We start from the raw sequence: 25,175 nt of genomic DNA, 5'->3' as shown, positions 1-25,175 counted from the left end.
AAAAAGTGACTTCTGAAACACTCATGTAAGACCTTTACATCTAGTTAGTACTAAGTTAAACATTAAATATTGTCTTTTATGATATGAATGTATATATTTATTTGTATGCGGGTATCTCTGTTTGGTATTATTCTTATGGACCTGGTGGACCAGAATTTACATGTTATTTATTGCTCCTTTTTGCATGTCTGATTTAACTCTGTGCTTCATTTAGACTTTTCCCCTCTTGTCCTTGGTATAGACAGCACTTACTGTGTGTAGTCACTGCCACCCACATCCTGACATTTCTGTCTCAAGCAGTTAATATCTGTCACTCTGCCCTTGCTAGAGCTAGTAAACTTGGGGTGTCTTTGGCGTTACCATTTTCTGTACCTTTCAGAAATCTTCGTCTCATTTCAGTTTTGTCTTCCACAAGTGAATGCATTAGTGAGGCCAGTGTAACCTGTGCTTTTGCTTATCAGAGAGCATCTTTCTTCAATTACCCAATTTGTTAAATCTGTTTTGAGATTTAAAATCTCATGTACCATAGTTTTACTAAATAAAACAGGTGTGATACCATGAGTTTTCCTTTTCTGATGGTCAGACTATGCACAGTAAATAAATATTGTACCAGAAGATGGTGCTGTAAGATTATGTGCTAAGGAGTAATGTGCCTGCTCAGTACCTCTTCATTTGAAATTCGTAGAATTGTGATAAGTGTAGTGTTGCAAAGAATCTTAGAGATAACTTAGTGTAACACCATTACTGGTTTTTTTATTAAAAAAATTTTAATTACAGCTATATGGTTCAAATCTATGATTATATTTATTTCCTTTTTATTTAAATGTCATTCTTAGATGTTTAACAGTTTCTCCCCTTTCTCTTTTGTTTTTGTCTGTGGCATGTTCTGAACCTCCTAGAAATGTAGATAAGGAGTTGAAATAATTTCTAAACTTTAAAGCTTTATTTCCTGTGTGTTAATGGCTTAAGCAAAATATGAGAAGTATGAGTATATATGATAATTTGGTAGGTACAGTGTACTTCATACCAACTATCCTCTGTTTCAAACAACTCAATTTTTGCCCAGTGGGAGCAAGACAGATTTGCTTTGTTTCTGTTTTTCAAATTTTTAAAATTTTTTGGCTGCACCCATGGCATGTAGAAGTTCCCCAGCCAGGGATTGAACCCACCCCACAGTTGCAACCCGCCCCACAGCTGTGGCAATGCAAGATCCTTAACCTGCTGTGCTCCAAGGGAACTTCCTACTTTGCTTTTAAATGTTGTATTTGTGATTGTTGACGTGTTTCTACAAAACTTACTGATTTTTTTAGTGTACATTTTTATTTTTCTTGATTATTTTCCAAACGGATCTCTAGCAAACACTGCCTTATTCTTAATTTGCTTTGCTGTCATCCAGCCCCTACTATTCATGATCATTTGGTGCCAACCTGATGTATTATAATTACATATTTTAATAATTAAAATAGCAAAACTTTAATTTTTTTGTTGTTTCTCATAATGCTTGATTGACAGTAATACTGGCTACGATACTGCTTTGTATCGCGTATTATGACTGTATTGACAGTGTTAAATCCCTGTTAGACTATGCCTTAACCTTCTTCTATTTATTACATAAAAACCAGAGAATATAAATGTCATCTTGAGAATCCTTTTCTTGTTTATTTACTGCACCCTGTTCATGTCCTGCTGTATAAAGTAATTTTTGCCTATTTTTTCCATCTCCTGAGAGCAGGTATGTCTTTTCTTTTTTTGGCCATGCCCATGGCATGTGGCGGTTCCCAGGCTGGGATCAAACCTGTGCAATAGCAGTGACCTGAGCCACTGAAGTGACAACACTGGATCTTTAACTCCTGCGCCATAAGAGAACTCCCAGGGTGTGTATTTTATATAGCTTTGTATTCAGAATACTTAGCATGGGGTCTGGCATAAAGTAGCAACATAATACATAATTACTGACAAAGAACAGACAAAAGTTATAGAAACTAGGTCACTAATGAAGTATTGAAAAATATTTTAAAAAGAGTATACTTGTTGCAGAGTTCCCATGTTGGCTCAGTGGGTTAAGAACCTGGCATAGTGTCCATGAGGATGTGGGTTTGACCCCTGGCCTCGCTCAGTGGGTTAAGGATCCAGTGTTGCTGCAAGCTGCAGCATAGGTCGCAGATGTGGCTTGGATCCAGGCAGTGGTGCAGGCCTGTAGCTCTGATTTGATCCCTAGCCTAGGAACTTCCATATGCCACAGGTGCAACCTAAAAAAGAAAAGAAAAAAAAAAGTACACTTACTGTAAGGTGGCCATGAAGATTTTTTTTACATATTTGAAAGATGTATGTGATGGGGGACTTTTATTGTCTTACATATATAGCTTAAGAAAACATTATCAGTGAATATCATCCCAAAAGAGATAGAACTTTTTCAGAGTTGAGTGAAATAACTAATCTTTGGGAATTGACATGTGCCCAGTTTCTAGCTTTGTTGGAGCATAATATGTCAATTTTCAATTTACGTATAGACTGATGGCAACAACGGGTCTGTTTTTGAAAGCTTACCTAATTCTAAAATTGAGACGGATTTACCTTAATTCAATGCATGTGCATTTTAGTAGGCTTGCTGACATTAGTAAATTAGAGCTACATCTTTCTTTTTTTAAAAATTACCAAACTAGGGAGTTCCCGTCGTGGCGCAGTGGTTAACGAATCCGACTAGGAACCATGAGGTTGCGGGTTCGGTCCCTGCCCTTGCTCAGTGGGTTAACGATCCGGTGTTGCCGTGAGCTGTGGTGTAGGTTGCAGACGCGGCTCGGATCCCGCGTTGCTGTGGCTCTGGCATAGGCCGGTGGCTACAGCTCCAATTCAACCCCTAGCCTGGGAACCTCCATATGCCGCGGGAGCGGCCCAAGAAATAGCAACAACAACAACAAAAGACAAAAAGACACACACACACACACAAAAAAAAAAAAAAAAAAAAAGAATTAGGGAGTTCCCGTCATGGCGCAGTGGTTAACGAATCCGACTAGGAACCATGAGGTTGCGGGTTCGGTCCCTGCCCTTGCTCAGTGGGTTAACGATCCGGCGTTGCCGTGAGCTGTGGGGTAGGTTGCAGACGCGGCTCGGATCCCACGTTGCTGTGGCTCTGGCGTAGGCCGGTAGCTACAGCTCCGATTGGACCCCTAGCCCGGGAACCTCCATATGCCGCGGGAGCGGCCCAAGAAATAGCAACAACAAAAACAAAAAGACAAAAAAAAAAAAAAAAAATTACCAAACTAAATGGCGCTTATAAAAATTCAGACATTTCATTGCATATAGAGTAAAAAGGTAAGTTTCCCCTTTACACACCTCTCTCCCCAGTTTCATTCCTTTGCCCAAATGGCATTATGAACCATGCTATGTATTGTTCACATACTTTTAAAAATGAATGTTGAAGGAGATACGCATGTGCATTCGCATTATATGTAGGATCCTTTTATATGTCTTCAGTTTGCTTTTTTCACTTATATATGTAATTGATTTTTATGTCAGTATACATACGTAGTCTCACATTTAATGTGTGTAGTATTGTGGAGAAAGGGTGGTTTTCTTGGTTTTGTGTACTAGTACGAGTATGTAGTTATATGGCTAAGAAAAATATCTCATGCATTTTAATTTTTACTTTCCTGACTATTCTGCCAATGTGGGTGAAAATCTTTTTGTACAGCTTTTAGGCATTTCTCTTTCCTCTTTTGTGAATGGCTCTTTGTCCATATCCTTTGACTGTTTCTCCACTTTGTTTTTTATTTCTATTAACTTGAACTCTTTTTCTATACTGATGCCTCTTTATTAAACTCATTTCTCAGAGTTTTCCTTGGTTGTCTTAAATATTCAGCTTAAATCCTCAGCAGATAACATTAATGTTATTGCTTCTTGTCCAGTATTTGTCTTTTTTCTTTTTTTTTTTTTTTTTTTTGCCTTTTAGGGCTGCTCCAGCAGCATATGATGGTTCCCAGGCTAGGGATCTAATCAGAGCCATAACTGCCGGCCTACACCAGAGCCACAGCAACACGGGATCCGAGCCACATCTGAGACCTACACCACAGCTCACGGCAACGCCGGATCCTTAACCCACTGAGCAAGGCCAGGGATCGAACCCTCAACCTCATGGTTCCTAGTTGAATTCATTTCCGCTGAGCCACGACAGGAACTCCAGTCTTTTTCTAGTAGGACTTTTCCTTTAAGTTATAAAGGTTTTCCACACCCCCACCTTGCTTTTTTTTTTCCCCCCAAGACTGCCCTGGACCTTGCAATTTTCTTTTGTTTCTTTGAATAGGTGTATTTTTCTCTATTTTTTTTTCTTTTTTTTTTTTTTTTAAAAGCAAAATCCAGTGAAGACTTCAACATGAGGTGGTACAGGGAGTCCACCAGTCCTGTCTGTTCAATGTGTTCCTAGTTTTGGTTCTTGCTGTATTTCCTATTTTCCTTTTTAGGTCCTAAGAACATTTAGTTAAGATGATCAATGACTTATTTCAGAGACATCCTTTCATTAAAATATTTTCTTATTATTTCCTTAAGTAAAACTTGCTTCAGTTGTTTTCTAGATTTTTCTTTTTTTTTTTTTTTTTTTTTTTGTCTTTTGTCTTTTTGTTGTTGTTGCTATTTCTTGGGCCGCTCCCGCGGCATATGGAGGTTCCCAGGCTAGGGGTTGAATCCGAGCTGTAGCCACCGGCCTACGCCAGAGCCACAGCAACGCGGGATCCGAGCCGCGTCTGCAACCTACACCACAGCTCACGGCAACGCCGGATCGTTAACCCACTGAGCAAGGGCAGGGACCGAACCCGCAACCTCATGGTTCCTAGTCAGATTCGTTAACCACTGCGCCACGACGGGAACTCCTGTTTTCTAGATTTTTTCTGAGGGAGAATTTCTGATTATGTAGTTACTGTGTTTACTGCATTCTGAGAAACTTCACACAAAGGTAATATAATTATAGCAGATTATATTCAATTCAAATATGTAGGTTTTTTCCCCCCAGAGATCCTGACTTTTTTCTCAAAGGATAGATTGTTTATGCCCCATTTAGTTTATTATTTGTCCTAGAATAGCTTGTAACAATGTTTTTCAAACTATCTGTGGAAAAGGATCAGTGTTTTCTTTCTTTCTTTTTTTTTTTTTTCAGGGACACTAAATGTTTATTCACTAATACATTGTATAATCCTCTTACTTTCTTCTAAAGATAGATTTAGCCCTATGCTCAGTATACTTCTCTTCCTCTCTTCTAACTTGCAACTGACTAAAATTTCCTTGACCTTTTATTTCCCATGCTGAAATTCTGTTTCACAGTAGGTTGTATTCAGTCATTAGTTGCTAGTCATTATCCTCCTCCCCAATAATTTATCGTCATTTCTGCATGATCTCTAATCTTATTTCCCTGTAATTTTTTTATCCTTGGTAAATGTTCAACTGCCATCTGAAGGAGTCCACTATATAATTAGTAATATTTTTCTTTTTTTTTTAAGATTTTAATTTTTTCCATTATAGTTGATTTACAGTGTCTGTCATTGTCTACTATACAGCAAAGTGACCCAATCATACATACATATATATATATATATATTTATACTCATTTTCTCACATTATCCTCCATCATGCTCCATCATAAGTGATCAGTGTTTTCTTAAACATTATTTGCAATCTGCCATGAGCCATTTCTTTGGTAAAAATAATGTAATTAAGTCACTAGGAAAAGATTAGATTAAATAAACATAAAATTTTTCTGTTAAATTGCTGTAAAAGTTTCTAAATCTTACTCTTAATTTCTGTATTTAAATCTTATAGAAGACATAAAAATTTTACTGGTCAGCACACTGCAGACTGTACTTTGAGGAGAACAGGTTTACATCCGGAGAGTTTCAAAGAATCAGATTGTTATAAAAGACTTAGTATTCGACTCTACCCCTTTTCACCCCAGATTCACATGATCCCTAGCCCACTTTCAGCTCTGTTGGGGAGTGCCTTAGGTATTTGACTTTGGGTTTTAAAATAATGAACTATGAGTAATTATATCAAGGCTGAAAAGGCATCTGACAAAATTCAGTCTCTAGTCTTGATTTATCAATTTCAAGTAATATCTCTGAAATGCCAGTTATAAAAGATTGGTCTAAGAATAATAGCTATCATAGTGATAAAAAAAAAATGGCTAACACTGTGTGTCACATGCCAGGTACTGTTCCAAGTACTTTTTATTTACATATAAACATTTAATCTTGGGCAACCGTGTGACAGAGACACAGGTACCAGGACTGCCTGCTTTTTAAGATGAGGTCCCAGTCATAGCATTTAAACTATCATCTACTTTGCCTTTCCTTCCTGACTTCTCTTAGTTTTATCACTTCTTCATGCAGCTTCAGAGATCTTTAACTTCTCCACTCTGGCTGGACAGCCTCACATTTAGGTTTACTGTAGGGTCACTTGGTTTTGTATAAAAGAAGTTTACGCTTCTTGTTGCTGTTGTAACGATTGCTAAGGGGAGAATGGGGGACTGGCATCATGCTGCTGTTTTAAACCTGGAAACCCGAGAATCTTTCTCATGGTTTTGCCTCCAGAATGATATGACAACCGTGCGACTACGATGGGGAGATATACTGATGCCATTGCTTAAAAAGTACAAGCTAAACATCACGTGGGGTGATCAAGATCTGTTGAATATCATATTTTTTCATAATCCAGGTAATCATTTAAATTTATTTTATTCTCTGCATTTATAAAACATTTATTATTTAGTCAAAAGGGAAGAAATGTACTTATTTGGGTTTGGCTTATATTAATGGTTATCACTTTCTATTTTTAAGACAGGAAAACTTTTCTTGAGTATTAATTTAGTAGAAAGAGATCTAAGTGCCAAACATATTTTTTCACTATTTTACAATTTATCCTGGGAGTTCCAGTCGTGGCGCAGTGGTTAACGAATCCGACTAGGAACCATGAGGTTGCGGATTTGATCCCTGGCCTCGCTCAGTGGGTAACTGGTCTAGCGTTGCCGTGAGCTGTGGTGTAGGTCATAAATGCGGCTCGGATCCCGTGTTCCTGTGGCTGTGGTGTAGGCTAGCGGCTACAGCTCCGATTGGACCCCTAGCCTGGGAACCTCCCATATGCCATGGGAAGCGGCCCTAGAAAAAAGACAAAAAGACCAAAAAAAAAAAAAAAAAATTATCCTGGAAGAGCTGTATATTTAAACTAAAAATTTTGCAAAATGTTAATTATGTGGCCTTAGGGTATATTTGCTTCTTTGTCTTCTCTTTGTATAGAGAGCCTTTTTGTTTTTCCATGCCAATGGAATTATCGACCAGATCATTGCATATATGGAAGCAATTGCCAAGAAGCTGAAGAAGAAGGAATCTTTATTCTTCATGGGAACAGAGGTGTTTACCACGATGATAAGCAACCAGCGTTTAGAGCTATTTATGAAGCACTGAGAAATGTAAGCTTTTTTTTTTTTTTAATGTATTTGTGGAAATACCCCCAAACTTAAAGAATTTGCATATCTTTTATTCTAGTTCCTAAGTTATAAACTCCAGCACTCCCTCCACATACAGCTTTGGCACTTGGTCTTCGGCTGGAAGGAAGAGCACTCCCTTTTTGCTCATTTATTGATCTATACATCATCAGTATGAACTCATTGATGGGTATTTTTTCCAGTGATTTATAATTCAGTACTTGCTTTAATTTATATCGATGCTGAAGTTGTGTCACATTTGGCGATTGGGAGCCCCTTTTGGCTGCCTCTTGTGCTCAGCTCATCTACTCCCATCATTATTTTGAGTACCTCCTCAGCGTCTGTCCAAACAAAATATTCCAGACTCATCTTGTTATACCTCCCCTACCTTAACCTTGAAGTTGGCTATTGTCAGAGGAACTGTGATGCCTGTTGCTGCAAGGGCGTCTTCCCTTCTAAGTCCTTTCAGTGATGAATGTAGGACATGCAAACACACACACACACTGTCATGAGCTCACACCGATGTGTCTGCTTCCATTCCTCTAGGCCTCTTCCTTGCCTTCCCCTGCTTTGCTTCTGTCTTTTCTGTTTTCTTCCGTAATTAGAATCCTATCTTCTAACATAAACCATTTCCTCTTTGGCTTACAATGTATCCTATCATACATTTAAAATAAATTTAAAAGTGCTCCATTTATACTGCCATCTCCACTCCTCTCTTCTTGAAAAACCGGCCTGCTGTAAATGTTCAGGGTTTGTTTCCAGCCCTCTCCCCTCTTCTCCTCTGCCCGCGAGATGAGGGTATGTTCTATGTTCTAAAAGTTACTTGGGTTAGTTCTTTTGAAATATATTCAAAAGAATATATTTATTTATTTGAAATATATTCATTTGAAATATAGTCGGGTTCATTTGTGTCTGTATGCTTTCAGTTTCAAGTTTTTCTCCCTCATTCTTGTTGTTTTACCTTTAATTTGATATGAGGAGTATTAATATACTTCAAAAAGTCAAAACTGTATAAGGATTTACTCAGAAACATCACTCCTTCTCCATCACTTCCACCCCAAGCCCTCCCCCATTGATTACCAGTTTCATTTTCTGGTTTATCCTCCTGTACAGACGACTCTGTGTGTGTGTGTGTGTGTGTGTGTGCGCGCGCGCGCGTGTGTGTTTTGTCATTTCCCTTTTCTTCCATGAAAGGTAGCACAATCTTCATTTGCACTTTGCTTTTTTTTTGTTTTTTACAATATTCTGGACATTTGGGCAGTTATAAATATCTTCCTCGTGCTCTTTCTTTTTAATCATTTCTATGATACTTCATTTTGTGCATGTAACCAGAGTTTATTCAACTAATCTTTTTTTTTTTTTTTGTCTTTTTAGGGCCACACCTGTGGTATATGGAGGTTCCCAGGCTAGGGGTCTAATCAGAGCTACAGCTGCCAGCCTATACCACAGCCACAGCAACACCAGATCTGAGCTGCATCTGCAACCTATACCACAGCTCATGGCAATGCCGGATCCTCAACCCACTGAGCGAGGCCAGGGAATGAACCTGCAACCTCATGGTTCCCAGTCGGATTTGTTTCCGCTGCACCATGGTGGGAACTCCTCAACTAATCTCTTATATTTGAACATTTTCCAACATTTTGAATAAAAATATAGCGGTACACAATTTTGCATATATATATGTCTTGTTAGGAGATGTATCTTCAGGGTAAAGTGGGATAAATCGATTGAAATACTGCCTGTTTCCCCTCTGTGGGGATTCTTTGCATTCCTGCCTACAATTCAAGAGACCTGTTACCCAACAGCCTTATCAGTGGGGTGTATTATCAAGCTTTAAAAATTCTGCCATTCTGAACAGTGAGAAATGGAATCTTATTTTCATTTGACTTTCTCTTTTGAGGTGAACATCTTTTTGTATATTTAACAGCTATTTTTATATCTTTTGAGGGTGAATTTTCTTTCAAATCTTTTATTTAGTCTTCTTAGAGTTTTTAAAAAAATAGCTTTATTGATAACATACTTTATATACCGCACAGTTCACCCAGGTAGTACAAATAATTCAGTGGTTTCTAGGATGTTGTCAGAGTTTATGGTCATCACCATGAGGGAGTCTGGGTTTGTACTTCCCGCCTCCCTGCCATTTGTTGCAAGATATTAGTCCTTTTTCTGTGATATCTGTTGTAAATATTTTCTCCCAGTTTGAATTTGGCATTTTTTTTTTTGCCATTCAGAGGTGTTTTTTTTTTTTTTTTTTTTTTAATTTTGTGTGATCAAGTTTAAAATCTTTTTTTTTAAAGTCATAATGAGAACATCTTTTCCTACCTATATTCAGGTTATAGAAATATTCACCCATATACTATTTTGTTTATTACATTTAGTCCTCTCCTTAACTTGTAATTTACTCTTTTGAGTGAGGAATAGATCTAATTTGATTTTTCCCCAAATGACTGTTTTGTTCCAATACCATTTATTTAAAAGTGTAACTGTAACTCAAAGATTTGAGGGCCTGACTTTATTGTATACTGAACTTCCATTTGTAATTTCTGGATTTTGCTTTGTTCCATTGGTCTATATCCCTTTGTGCACTGATACACATTATTTTAATTATAAAAGCTTTGGGCTGAATTTTCATATCTTTTAGGGCTACGTTCTCTTAACAGCCTGTGCTTTCAGTATTTTTCTTTTTTTTTTAATAATGATTTTTATGTTTTCCATTATAGCTGGTTTAGTGTTCTGTCAATTTTCTCCTGCATAGCAAGGTGACCCAGTCATACATACATACATAGATACGTTCTTTTTTCTCACATTATCCTGCTCCATTATAAAGGACTAGATATAGTTTCCAGTGCTATACAGCAGGCTCTCATTGCTTATCCATCTTTCAGTGTTTTTCTATCTATTGTATATTGATTTTTCCACAAATATCCACTCGTTTAGCAAAGAAACTTGGCTTTTTGTTTGGGAGTGTCTCATCTTCACATGTCAGCTTAGTGACTTGATCTTCGCTTATCGACTTAGTGACTGACAACATCCTGATGTGTTGAAACATCTTAAGAACAGGGCTTCTTCCAGGAACGTTTAATAGTTTTCTTCATACTATGGATTTTGAACATATCTTAAGTTTATTCTTACATACTGTGTCTTCTTTGTGGCCTTTGTCGATGGAGTTTTCTCTTTTAAGCTTTTACTTTATGTTGAGTTTGGGAAGAAATTATACTGGCCCTCCCAGTGCAGGTATCTGCTGTCTTTTTTTCCCCCGCGTTCTTATCATCCCCTTTGGTGTAATTAAGGTGGATTGACAGGGAGAGATGGTTATACGTCACATCGCTCTAGCTTGATGCATGAATCAGGTCTCTATGTTGGGGACCAAGACTTGAGGCCCATCCAGGTAGAGACTGGATTTATGATGTTGCTTACCGAGCTGTATTGATCACTGTCCATGCGGTAACTCACTAATACCTGGTGAGAAGGCTCTGTGACCTCTCATCTCTTGGGTAGGTGTGTTCACTGTTCTGCTAGACCGTGTCGAACCTTAGGTGGACATGAAGACAAAACATAAGTAAAATAAATAGGAGTGCTGGTGTGGTGTGTGAGGGTCCTGCGAAGAGCTGATGCCCCTGTTTGTTAAACTCTCATTTTTTTCTAATGACTGAAAACCTCTGGTCTGATAACAGCCTCATTAATAGAGATGAGGATAAAGATACTGAATTTTAGTCTATTGAGACAGAGACTGTACTGCAGCTGTGCAAAGAATGCAACAGTTTTGCCCTGAAGGGGCAGGGAAGGCCTCGCTGATGTAAAGGCATTTGAAGTGGGTCATGAAGGATGAAGAAGAGTTTGCCCAATGAGCAGACTGGGCCAAAACTGCCTGAGAAGAGTCTCAGGGGTTGCGCAAAATCCACGGAGAGGTCAGGCATTGAGCCGTTTGACTGGGGTGGTGGGTGAAGGTAGGCAGTGACTGGCCTGGCCTGGTTGTAGTGAGGATGTTCTAGGTTAAGATAAAGCTCTGCAGGGACACGAAACTGACGTTTTCTCCTGGAAATCAGTATTTCTCAAACTCGGTGGTAGGCAAAGTGCTGACAGCCTTGAAGGCTACAGTTTTAGTGTATTTGCCAAGTTTCTTGTTCATTTTCACGTAGCCGACCTTATATGCCTGCAGAAATCAATATTGTATTTTAATAATGCTTTATCACGGGTCGTCAAGAAGTGATAAAAATGATGAAAGGTACTTTTGGGGTTCTGAGCCTTTGCTGGATAGAGAAGAAATGCCTTCCTATAAGATAAGATTTCTTTGAGCTTTCAAAAAAACCCCTCATTATTAAGGAATTAAATCTTACTAGTTCTTGTTGTTCTTTAATCTTTTATAAATATATACTTTTAAAGAGTTGGGTATTGGTTTTAAGCTGATTAATTACACTTGATTTTTAAAAAACATTTTAAAAATGATTTCAAATACTGAAGTAATTAATGTTTGTTTGGGGTCTGTATTCCTAGCTGTATCTACCCATTTCTCAACTTAATGAAGTTAATCATTCTTTTTTGGTGCTCTTGGTTAGTGTTTTTATCTTTCCTTATCTATAATTCAATGAGAAGTGTAATTTTTAAAAGAACTGCACTCAGACAAGGGTATTTATGCAAGTCAGATTAAAGCTTGGTCCTAGCCATTGAATGCAGTGAACTGTAAGGGGATGAACCCTCTTTAAAATGTAAATGCATGGCTCTGTCTGCCAGCAAATCAGTTTTTACAGTCCATACATAGTTGTTAAATATTATCTGTCGAGCGAATAAATAAGAGTAAAAATTACAGATTCGCAATGGGAATAAAACATTTTATTGCTCTGCAAGGTATTTTTCTGCTGCTTGTATTTCATTTTGAGTTGCTAGATTACTTGGTGTTTCTGTTAACTTTGATTTACTTCCCACCCTTCTTCTATTTGCATAAGTCTCTCTGCCAGGGAGTCCTGACAGTTTCTATCTGGCAGGACCTTGTGTATGGTTGGCATTCAGCATTTGTCACATTGAACTGCCTGCCATTCTGGTCTTTGAAAATGCCATGTTTTCTTTGAAAAAAACATGTCCTATTCTTTGAAATTGCTTCAAGTTACCTAATTGTGGTCATCACAGGCTCACTGTTTATTTGCTACCTTCAGCTGACAAGCATATATATAAAGCATGACCTTCTGAAAGTTGGTGTCCTGGGCATGCTGCCAGTGGAGAGGGAGTGATTCACTCTGTCAGGAAAGCTTTTCAGAGGCGCTGACCTTGGGCTGAGCTGGAAAGAGGAGTCCCAAGCTGACAGGTGAGATGCAGACAGATCAGGTGTCGTGCCCACTCTGGCAGGAGGCCTGCAGTCAGGGACGGGCTCGCGTGGCCTCTGGGAAGGGGAGCGTCTCGATGTGCGTTCTGTGCTGCTGCGCTTCTACTGGACGCTGTGACCGGTGCAGGCCGTGACTTCGGGCTGTGTGTAGAGTATGTAGAGGGGTCATTTCGGTAATGTATCACCTTCTCTCTTAAAGGTCATGTTCCATGGTGACTAAAAGAGCTCTGATTCATGAGGCACTGTTTCTCATCAAAAGGCTTTCCTAGTGAAGGGGAAAAAATTTAACCACAAACGCGGATTTAAATCACGTGAAAGTGAATGAACGGAGTCTCAAGTATTCCCGGGCATTACCTTTTAAACGCCCTTTGTAGCATTTTCCTTTCTCGTCATTGTATCGTAAGGAGATCGCATTCAGTCTTCCCATTATTACTTGCCTCTCAGCCACAGTTGTCCAGGTGCGTTTTTTATACACATTGAAATGTACACTTGACAGCAGCACTTAATACAGGTGATAGCCCTTGACAACTTGACCTTCTTCAGCGTGGCTGCCGCTTTTGATCCTAGACAAAGGTACACCTGTCTGTATACAGCGCAGGTTCCCACTGTTAACTGAGCTTCATCTTTTAACAGATTTTGACACGGACTGGGCACAGTTTTGCTTGCTTTTTTGGATAAGCCGTGCTGTGTGGTTGTAAAGCTCTTGATTTTGGAGCCGAGGTGGAATCCTGGCCTAGCACTTACAAGCTTTGTAACTGGGAACATTTTCTCTCCCTGCCTCAATTGCTTTTCATTGTAAATGGTGATAATTGTCTGTCCTGTTTCATAAAGTTGGTGTGAGGCTTAAGTGCTTTAACACATATAAAGCTCTTGGAACAGTGCCTGGCATGTAGGAAATGCCATCTTTTTAAGCAGGCCAGCCAAATCCCTGTGTGCTAGCTGTTATTATTTTCATTACATTCTTCCTATTTAAGCCTCTTCTCTTCTCTCTCTCTCTCTCTCTTTTTTTTTTGGTTTTCAAAATAACTGAAGATATGTATCTTCAGTATATGGGCTTAGGTTTTTAAAATCACCCTGAAAGTGAAGATTTCATGCAGTGAATGCTCACAGTTCTCTTGCAGTAGAGGTACCAAGGTTCAGGATCTCTTTGCAGTGCTACACTGACAAAATCCACTTTGTCAATTAGCATCTAAGTTAAGCCTGTTCTCCACAGACTCACTAATTGTGATTCAGCTGGTGTTTTATTTCCTCTCCCTCAGTGGCAGGGGAGTGAACCTCAGGTCTTTTTTTTTTTTTTTTTTTTTTTTTTTTACAGCACTCCCAGATTTCAGGTTCTGAATACCTTCAGGAGCTTGCATTTTTCACTGATTTCAAACTTCTCCCATAAGACGTTCTATTTTCAAGTCCCATCAGTCTTTCTAATTAAAAATATACTTAGATGCAAATAGTCAAAAAATGTACCTAGTGAAAAATACTGGGATCTCAGGTTGTTTCCATTTCACCAGCACTGCAGTGTTTTCCACATATATTCCTTGGGACAGTTATATATCTGATGGTGAAAAAGAGCCTGGTAAAAAGTGCATTTTGGAATTAGTGGGCCGAGCAACACCCAACAGCTATATTTTATGTTTTACTCTTTATGGTTTTGGGGGTGCTATTGTGAATCCCCACCAAGAGGGTGTGGTATTTAGCAGTTCTCAAGCAGTTTCTCCTTGGGACCCTTTTGTGCAGTTGGGGTCTTTGGGAAGCGCTGAGTTGTGCTTGCGTCTGGCCTCCCTCCCCGCGTGCCTCCCTCCATCCACTGCTTTCCAGTCTAGCCTCAACACTTCTCAGAGCCGTTTTTGGCATTTCTCTCCGATGCCTTCAGAGCTTCCGCTGTCATCACGTACCTGTCAGTATCTCTGAGTCTTCTCTGCCCTTGCACGTATTCTCGCCTTGGTTTGGAGTGTCCCGCCGCCATCACCTCTTCTCCGAAAGGCTCTCCCTGCCGCCCTCAAGGATTCACCACGACTTTCTCCCTCCTCTAGTGTGAGATCCTGTTCTTTTTAATTCACTAAAATTATTTGTGGGCCGCATACTTTCTGTGAGACTTTAAATGGAGGTTTTCAAGAGATCCCATTGTGGTTCAGCAGTAATGAGCCCGACTAGTATCCATGAGGATGCGGTTTTGATCCCTGGCTTCACTCAGTGGGTTAAGGATCCACCATTGCCATGAGCTGCGGTGTAGGTCATAGACACAACTTGGATCTGGCATTGCTGTAGCTGTGGTGTAGGCCAGCAGCTGTAGCTCTGATTTGACCTCTAGCCTGGGAGGTTCCATCTGCTGCGGGTATGTTCCTAAAAAACAAACAAACGAATAAACAAATGAAGGTTGTCAGTATAAAGTTGATTGAAGAAGTTGTTGGGAATGTAGGTAAATTTAGAAATGTACAATGTTTGTCTTTTTATTTTCTTTCTCTAGTGTTCTTTTGAAGATGACAACATCCATTCCTTATTAAAGCCTTTAGAACTGGAACTACAAAAGACAGTGCATACATACTGTGGAAAAATTTACAAAATATTTATCAAACAGCTGACAAAAAGCATACAAGACCGTTATGATAGACCACCAAAGGAAAGGTGATTCGTGGTGACCGCTAAATGAAATGAATTAAAACAGCGAAATTTCAGAGCATATGTTTGAAGGAATAGTCTTGGATGAAGTGTTTAGGAAAGAATTATTCATCTTCAGAATAATTTTTTTTTCCTGAAGAAGTTAAATGAGCAATATATTCACGTAATGAAGAATAAGTTAATATCTTAGACCCCAAAAAGAAGTTACTTTTGGTCTCTGATGTTTTGTAATGTTTCTTTGTTATCATTCCAGTATTGATGAAGATATTATTGAATGGTTTTAGCCTGCAGACATGGGTTGACTCTTATTCTCAAATGAGTAAGAACAGTAGGGGTGTATGGACAGAGAAAATGTACCTCATACACAGTGGAAACACTCAAACTGTGAGCATAGCAATAATTTTGTCAGCACTAACCTCACTTTAAATGTGCAAGAAAAAAACTTGTTTACAGGAGAAGAAAAGGTTTTGTTTCTGAAGAAATGTGATGTATAACCATTGACAATCTATGTGTGCCTTCATAAGTTTCATCTCTGTTTAAAATATTTTTGTGACAATCATGTTTAGATTATAAGTAAGCTGCACATTTAAAATTGAGCTCTATAAGAAAGAGGGAAAACAGTGAAGAATTGGGAGTTTTAGCCTCCGTGCGTATTTGTGAAATGTAGTATTTTCATTTGTATATGCTAAACGGTCTTGCCAAAAGTCAGATCTAAGATGATTAAGCCGACATTTTAGGAAATTTCTTTTATCACTTTAAATGAAAACTTTCAGCTTTACTGGGCATTCTGGAAACAATAAATATGCTGATAATAAATTGAGAACCTAAATAGTACACTTATATGACGGTGGAAAATGTGATGGACCAAAATGCATAAGCTGTGTTCTTCCCATGAGCAGTAATTGTAGTTAGAAGTGGAGCAGAAAAAAAGTGATCCATTTAAACCTTTCTCCTTCTACCTCACAATGGCTCTGCAAGATATTTTTGAAGAAGCAAATATACGTGTATAGAGCCTTACTTTAAGTAAGTTAGACAACTTTCGTAGAAGATTTGGCTTAAGAACATCACATCTGACTGTAGAAAAAGCTAGTTTGGACTTGGTTAATGTGCATATCTTCCTTTTTTGAATATCACTTAAGACAGTTTTTTTTGGTTTGTTTTTTGTTTTTTTAAATCTTGACAATAAGAAAAATATTACTTGTCTTAGTGTTTTTGGCCTCTCTCTGATATAACCATAGATTCTGAGTACTTAGCATGTACTGTGCCAGGGCGCATGCCTTGTTTCACTAAGTACTATATGGTTAACTTCTTTTCCTCCTTTTCGCATATTAATACTTAACTAGAGAAGAGCAGATCATGAAGGAAAACCATCACCTGTGTGACGGTAGTGGTGATTGGCTTTATGAAGCCACAGTGTCGTCTGTGGAGACGTGGCATAGAGCTGCCCCTCGTCTGTTGCAGTTGTCAGGGAGAGATTGAGAGCAGAAGCTGTAAGAAAGGTAGATTAGAAGTTGATAACCAGCCCAGCACTCTTGGAACAGATGCATTTAGAGAGCACTGTCTGTGTGTCCTTGGCAGAAGGCCTTAGTGACTAGAAGAACTTGTGAGCTTGTTGAAATTGAGTTTGCTGAGTAAGAAATGAGATCCCCAGAACTCTGAAGTTGGGAGGGTGTGAGGTCTTGTCTTACGGTCCCCGCATGGGACCACCGTCTGCCTGGCTCCCTTAGACTTCTGCAGGGGCCTTGACAAGAACCAGGCTTCGCCTTTGGTGACTCTGCTGCACCATATCTAGGGTGGGTCTGCAGACATTTTTTAAAATGAACAGATTGAGAGATTCCACACGAGTAGAGCGAGCAGTACAGTGGTACTCGCTGTCCAGATCAGACACATCAATAGCTTTACCACATTTGTGTCATCGTTCCCTTTTTCCTTTGTGGAAATACTTTAAAGAAGACCCCAGGCAGCATGTTATTTCATGTCTGTGAACCCTCTAGTGATGATGGCACCATCATCCCTCCTTTGGCTTCATGTTAAGACCCAGTCCTCAGGCAAATTTCCCTTATTGTCTACAATGAAAGAGTCAGAGTGCAAAATACCCACAAGGTGACTCCTTTAAACAAGCACCTCATTTGAGGTGTCAGGTAATTTGGGAACCACTGGAAATCATTTTGTCCACTTGAAAAGTTAAGGGCCACAGTTCTCAGCACAGTTGGTGGGTTATAAATGTGATTCTGAAACTTTAGATGAAGTACTTGGGGTTATTGACAAAATGTAAGTTTGTATTATTAGTAAATTCCTTAGATTTGATTTCCTTCGTGATCAGACACTCTTAACCCCATGGCCTTTAGGAGGAGTCCCTGGGACTAGGTAGCGGAGGATCATAGTTTGATGTAACCGGACTGTGCGCTGCAGTCTCCCATGTGTTGTGCCTTATTTACACTGTCACACACTCGACATTGTGCATCAGTGGGAAGGGTCTTCATCTGGTTTATGAAGACCTGACCTTGTTGAGCATTTTACCATATATTGGGTAATGGTGAAAACTTTCCCTTTAGGGACTATTTTTACCTAAGATTTAGGGTGTCACAGAAAGTCCCTAACAATATTAAAATGAGTTTTCTGAATTTAACTTTAGATGTAGGGTAACTCTTTCCTTGAGGAGTTTTAAGAAATGTGGTTCTCAGCATTATTGAGGTTAATTCTAGAAGAGCTTAGAGAACATTTTATATTTCTTTTCATAAAATGGTATCTATGCAGTTTATATGAATTACATTATATATTCTTTGCGTCTATGTGTTAGAACAATTCTGACCTCAGAACTATCTCTGGGCTACAGTGTTACCAAAGTGGAATGACTTTATAATGTAGCCAGCCTTCATTTGTATGAAGTAGCCATCTTTGAGAAACTTGGAAAACCTCTAGAAAATATATATTGTGATTTACATTTAAAAAAATACATAGTTTTTTTTTTTTCTTTATCCTATGAAGAGTAGTTTATAATGTGTAAAGTGTCTCTGGACCCTTGAGAACCTGAAACAATATTCCTGCTTACTCGCGGCTCTCTCATCTTGCCTCCAGTAAGATACTATTGGTGTAATGGAAAGAAAACCAGACTGTGGACTAGATCTGGATTCTCTTCTTGGTTAGAGACCTGAGGCATATCATTTAACCCTGTCTCTGTCCTAAGTCTGCAAACAATCAATGTGCCCTTCTAACCTCATGAGACTCAGAAGGCATGAGTTTATGAGACCCAGAAGAGGGGATGGATTGGAAAGCGTGCTGCCTGGCTGAGATCATGCCCCACCAGGGTTATTGTTCCAAGTTCTGTTTTGCTCTATTGTCTCCTGTACACATCATTCTGTTTGAGGCTGAATGTGTCCTGACATGTGTTATATCTCCAGTATGAATTTGTAAGGAAGAATTTTTAAGGAAGAGAAAGCAGAGAAGAAAAGAATGGTGTTAAAGAATGATCAAAGGAAGAAGGAAGAGAGAGGAAGTGAAAAAAGTGAAGAAAGAGATGGGAATAGAAGTGAGAATGGCCAAAAGCAGAGCAAGAGAAGAGAGGGGGTGAGAGTAGGGAAACTGAGAAGTAGAGGTGGAGAGAGAGAGTGTGAGAACAGTCACTTTGAGTTGTAGCCCCTGACCCTGTACCGCTGTCTGCTTGCCTTCCCGTTTCAGTGCAAGAAACTCTCCAGGGTCAGGAAGGATGCTGGCTTTCGTGGAAGGGGCATCCAGGCTCCTACCTTTGTTTGGTTTGTTGTCACTTAGTGCTGTGATTCAACATTTTTTTTTTCTTCTTAAACTGGATTCTCGTTTGTGAGCGAAGACCAGGAGAAACATGATGACATATCTTTAACATCCTTTTAGCCCTCCCAGATTTTGGGTGATGCCAGATTAACCACATTGATCACACAGGATGTCAGGGTGGAGGGACAGCCTTAGTAGATCTGAAGGGGCCCAGAGACTCACTGCAGCGGTCTTCCCAGATGATACTGCTAGGAAGCCAGGTTTAGGAACCACTGCCCTGCCCTGCCCTGAATGGCAGCTTAAACAGTACATCACATCTTTGATTCCTTAGTAGGCATACTTCAAGGCGTACTTGAAGTGTTAGGAATGGCTTCAAGAGAAGGGGGGACGGCAGGAATACATTAAATGGAAAAGCCCTGTGAGATGGTCTTCAGTGTCTTCTTTGTCAGAAGTTTATAATGAACACCTCAGTGTTAATTAGTAGTGATTTAGCAAGACCACTGATTTTATTAAATAACCTTTGGTTCCTTAGAGTAAATAGAGAAGAAAAGTAGGGGTGCAGGGTGTCAGGTGTGGGGCCAGTTACCAGTTAATTAGATGTAATTTCAGGTGTCTTAAAACAGTTGCCTTATTGCATTTTGATATTTATTAAAATTAGATTAAATAGCGACTAGTACTGTAACGGTTATCCTTTTATACATTGCCAAAGCAACCCTTTTTTGCCTATTGAAGTCTGGCTAAACTTGTCCTGATGTTTGTTATTTCTTAACTCATTGAACATGAAACTAGATTTTTAAAACTAAGTTATATACACTTATGGCAGGTCTAAAAGGTGGTACAAGAAAATTTTTTGACTAAAAATGAATATGATGTTAATTCACATATCGAGCAACTACAGAACCACCTGGAATAGCATCTTGGACTAGTTCACAAATCAATGTCAAACTTACTTTTAAATGGAAAATACCTATTGTCACCTCATCTCTACCAATAATTCCAGATGTCTAATGAGATTAAACCCCGCTGTCAAAAAGAGAGCCTTTGAAAAAAATACGGAAAAAGAAAGAAATTTCTAATACTGTGAAAGCTGTTTGAAGGGTCTGTGATGAAACATTTTAATATCAAACTCAAGAGCTGATGTGGAGCCTTTGACTCTGTGTGGTTTTCATAAACAGTCTGAATTTGTGAGCATATTCAAACTACACAGCATCATAGCACCTCGTTACAAAAAGTGAAGAGAAGCAACAGTGTACCTTCCATTTAAAAAGTACGTTGACGTCGACTATGATGGAAAGTAGCTGTTTTCCACCTGTATGTAAAATCTTCAGGGAATATTGGAATGTTACACAGAAGTAATTCAGGGCTTGTGGTGTGGCTGTGGAATGTGTCCTCTGTTCCAAACGTGGCAGAGCGCACGTCCAGCCCGCGCCCTGGCATCAGTGCTTGCGAGCTGGGCCAGTGGCTTCTGATGGATGTTGTAATGGACGATATATGAGGGAGATAGTTGGTTGTACCTGTTCCTGAAATCAAAAACTGGAAGGCGTTTCGATTTTTCACAAGTATTTTGCATAAATGTGTTAATATTTTGAGTAGTAATGGTTCTCAAGCTACAAGGAAGGATTTTGGTGTACTGTGATATGTAGAGCTTACTACTTTTAAGCTGTTTATTACCTTAAAATACTATGATTTTAGGATAACTTGGATATCTTCCTCCAAGTATTTTGTGTATCTTGACATTTATTAAAGGGAGGGTGAATTGAAGACTATAGATTTGGATGTAACCTGAGAATGATGGAAAGTTGCTTTGTTCTGTTTTGGGGGGAGTTCAAATCATTTTTTTCTTGAGAAACTTTTGTTGTTACTGAATAAACATCTACTCAATAAATGTCTAATTTCTTCAAATGATGTGTTTGAGTTATTCTAGCAATCGGAAGCAGTTCCTGAGTGGACTAGTTCAGCAGCTGAACAATGTCCTTAGAAACCTGAATACCTTCTGTCTTTCTGTTTCGTTCACACCATCTGAGCCAAATCTCCCCTGCATCCGTCTCCCCCCGCCCCCGGTGGTTAACCAACATTCAGGGTATCAAATGAGGTGACAAGGGCAAAAACGTATCTCTTTATAAGAGGAAGATGCCACCTGCCCCCATGCACTTGCCCTCATAGCCATACCAATGTCTGTGCCTGAAACAATTACTTTGCAAGGGGAATAAAGCTTTAACGATTGGCTCAGACCGTGATATGCCCCAAACTTAAACATCACCTCCCTTGAAGAGTGGCTTCACACAGGAAAGGAAATAGCAAGCAAGGTACCTGGGGGATAGAAGGCGAGGGGGCTTGGGAAATGGCTACCGGGTAGGCAACAGACTAAACATTTTACTGGCCCAAGCATTTCTTACAATGTCTAAGGAGGATCAACTTTCAGACCTGGAAAAGGGCACTTTTTCTGTGCTAGGTTGTAATTGTGCTTTAACAGCTCTCTATAATGTTAGGATCTAACAGTTCTCAGTTTTACATAGTATTTATACAATGGTTTTCTGGTCACCGGGATAGAATAAAGGGAGCTCCCCTTGTGGCTCAGCAGGTTAAGAATCCGACATAGTGTCTGTAAAGATGTGGGCTTGATCCCCGGCCTCACTCATTGGATTAAGGATCAGGCTTGGCTGCAAGCTGTGGCATAGGTCACAGAAACAGCTCATATCTGGTGTTGCTGTGGCTGTGGCATAACCTGGTAAGCTCCGATTTGACCTCTAGCCTGGGAACTTCCATATGCTGCGGGTGTGGCCATAAAAAGAAAATTAAAAAATAAATAAGAGATTATTGAGGGGTTCCTGTTGTGGCTCAGCGGAAATGAATCTGACTAGCATCCATGAGGACACAATTTCTTCGACCCCTGGCCTCACTCAGTGGGTTACAGATCCGGTGTTGCCGTGAGCTGTGGTGTAGGTTGCAGACAGGGCTTGGATCCCACATTGCTATGGCTGTGGTGTAGGCCGGTGGCTACAGCTCCGATTTGACCTGTAGCCTGGGAACCTCCATATGCCACAGGTATAGTCCTATAAAGACAAAAGACAAAAAAGATTATTGAGGTAATGACTGCTTCCAAGAGAGTTTAAAAGTTCTTCAAAATTCATGTTGAAAAGTTACTGATGGCTATTTATTAGCAATCTTTACCAGATTTTTAGCCATTTATAAGTTACAAAATGTCCTCACTGGAAAAAATTCAAACCATACAGTAGAATTAAAAGTTATGAACTAAAATGTAATAGCCCATTCCTAAGGACATTTGGTGTGTATCCTCCCCGTCTTGCTATGCACACATGCATGAGATGCACCCCGTGTGGGCTTAGTTTTACAATGGCTCCTGCTTCACACTCCTCTACAACTTTGCATATTTCACACAATACATATGACGATAGCTTTCCTTGTTGACACATTAAGTCCACCTCATTTTTTCGCTGCTTATTATGTCATAGTGGTATAGCTTAAGTAGACATTAGCACATGGACTTCTGAAGTGTGAGAGTGTAAGTAATGAGGTGGTTTTTTGGCCCGGCCCATGGCATGCAGAAGTTCGGGGGCCAGGGAACGAACCCTTGCCACAGCAACCACCTGAACCACAGCAGTGACAATGCGGGATCCTTAACCCACTGAGCCAGCAGGGAACTCCTAGGTAATGAGTTTTAACTTGTTACGGGAAATAGTAATTAACTATTTTTTCCCATTTTTCTAATTGTGATTTAAGTGTTATATAGGTGTTATTAAATTGTGAACAAACTAATGTACCTGGAAAATCAAAGTAATGAGTTTCTGCTGTGGCTCAACATAACGAACCCGACTCACATCCGTGAAGAGGCAGGTTCAATCCCTGGCCTTATTCAGTGTCTTAATGATCCAGCATTGCCGTGAGCCGTGGTGTAGATCGCAGATATGGCTTGGATCCTGCATGGCTGTGGCTGTGCTGTAGGCCGGCAGCTGTAGCTCCAATTCAACCCTAGCCTGGGAACTTTCATATGCTGCATGTGCAGCCCTTAAAAAAAAAAAAGAAAGCAAAGTAAATAACAGCTTATTAAAATTTTTTAAATTCGATGTGAAGATTTGTCAAAAATATAAATATGAAATGAAAACGTATACTAAATAATGTAATAATAAAAAATAACAATAGTTGTATGTTTCTGAGACTGGCATGCCTGTATATTGTTACTTCAGGGTTCTTTTACCTTTCCATTCTTTATTGCTTAAAAATACATTTGAAATAGTAAAATTTTTAAAAATCTATTGGTAGAAATTAACAAAATTTGACCATTAGTTTACCTGTGCTTTTATTACTGTTCTTTAGCATTTAAAATATTTTAATAGAGAAAGTTCCTGTGTGGTGCAGCAGGTTAAGGACCTGACATTGGTGTTCATGCAGCTCACAACTGCAGCACTGGTTTGATCCTGTTCCACATGCCATGGGTGAGGCCAAAAAAAAAAAAAAAAAATTTAATAGGGCCACTTAACTGGTTAAAAGAGAGAGGTTTTTAATCTATTAGAACTGTGCTGTCTGACAGAAATGTAATGTAAGCACATATTTAATTTAAAATTTTCAGGGTTCCCATCATGGCTCAGTGGAAACGAATCTGACTAGCATCCATGAGGAGGTAGGTTTGATCCCTGGCCTTGCTCAGTGGGTCAAGGATCCAGCATTGGTGTGAGCTGTGGGGTAGGTTATAGACCTGGCTGGGATCAGATGTTTAGGTGCGGCCCTAAAAAGACCAAAAAAAAAAAAAAATTTTTTTTTTTTCTAGTAGCCACATTAAAAGCAGTAAAAGCACTTGCGATTAAATTTTTTTCGGTGGGGGGGCGCCAAACTTGCATCATATGGAAGTTCTCAGGCTAAGGGTACAGCTACCGCTGCGGGCCTCCACCACAGCCACAGCAATGCGGGATCCAAGCTGAATCTTCAATTTGCACCACAGCCCACCGCAACGCAGGATTCCGGACCCACTGAGCGAGGCCAGGGTTGGAACCTGCATCTTCATGGTTACTAGTCAGATTCCTTTCCACTGTGCCACAGTGGGAACTCCCTAAAAAATGAACATAACAAAATAGAAACAAACTTAAAGATACAGAGAATAGGGAGTTTTCTTTTTATGGCCAAGGCATGTGGAAGTTCCTGGGCTAGGGGTTGAATTGGGGCTTCAGCTGTTGGTCTATGCCGCAGTTTGTGGCAACACTGGATCTTTAACCCACTGAAAAAGGCCAGTATATGAACTTGCATTCTTATATACACCATGTGGGGTTCTTAACCTGCTGAGCCGCAGTGGGGATTCCACTATATACTTTCGAGCATTCTAATTCTGTATTCTCTGACATTTTCAATAGCTGAAGTCTTTGAGGGCATAATTTCTTACTTTGGCTGACTTTTGCTCAGGTCTGGTGTGTTTTGTAATTTTGGATTGTGATATCATGTTTGCCTGAATTTTATATGTTAATTTACTGTTTTGGAGTTTCCCAGACCAGAGTCTGAATTTTAATCCCAAATGTGTGAGGATATTTTTATTTTTTATTTTTTGCCTGCACCTGTGGTATATGGACATTCCTGGGCCAGAGATCAAATCCGAGCCACAGCTACAGCAATGCTGGATCCTTTAATCCTCTGTGCTGGGCCAGGAATTGAGCCCATGCCTCAGCAGCGATCTCAGCCACTGCAAGGACAATGCTGGATCCTTAACCTACTGCTGCACAGCGGGAACTCCAGGATATTTTATTTTTAAATGCCCTAAATTTGTGTCAAGACAGACAAATCTTGTGTTCCCTCTTTGTTGATGGGCAAAAGCTTTTTCTAGGCTTCTTTTTTACTGAGAGTGAGCTTTGGGTCTTAAACTCCAAATCTCTGTCTTTTCCAAGTTCAAGGTCTTGTTTACTGTCTCCAGGTAACCCTTAAAACCCAAGCCTTTAGATAATGGAAACTGTCAATTGCTCTGAGGCCAATAGTACTTTCAGTGTCAGCCTACAAATAAGGGTTACAACTTGCTCTTTAGTTTTGACCCTTGAG

At 39.5% G+C, this 25,175-nt stretch overlaps 1 protein-coding gene across 4 annotated transcripts in view; it reads left to right on the top strand.

The window, feature by feature from the left end:
* The window catches only part of GXYLT1 (glucoside xylosyltransferase 1), a 470,260-nt gene that overhangs the window by 28,805 nt on the left and 416,280 nt on the right, over positions 1–25,175 (top strand). For 2 of the 4 annotated variants that reach the window (XM_021092539.2, XM_021092538.2), the window contains 3 exons: positions 6,573–6,696; positions 7,275–7,447; positions 15,241–21,041. In XM_021092539.2, coding sequence (XP_020948198.1) covers positions 6,573–6,696; positions 7,275–7,447; positions 15,241–15,402 — 459 coding nt within the window. In that variant the 3' untranslated portion in view covers positions 15,403–21,041. Of the gene's footprint in view, positions 1–6,572; positions 6,697–7,274; positions 7,448–15,240; positions 21,042–25,175 lie in introns of those variants that run through there. The other 2 variants (XR_014804028.1, XR_002344161.2) reach the window with 1 other exon arrangement.

The sequence above is a fragment of the Sus scrofa genome, chromosome 5, assembly GCF_054392235.1.
Source record: "Sus scrofa isolate SSC_HxYL_T2T_F1_AM1 chromosome 5, Sscrofa_HxYL_maternal_Yorkshire_Landrace_v2.0, whole genome shotgun sequence".
Lineage (NCBI taxonomy): Eukaryota > Metazoa > Chordata > Mammalia > Artiodactyla > Suidae > Sus > Sus scrofa.
Note: the sequence above shows the minus strand (reverse complement) of the source record. Positions and strands in the feature narration are given on the sequence as shown.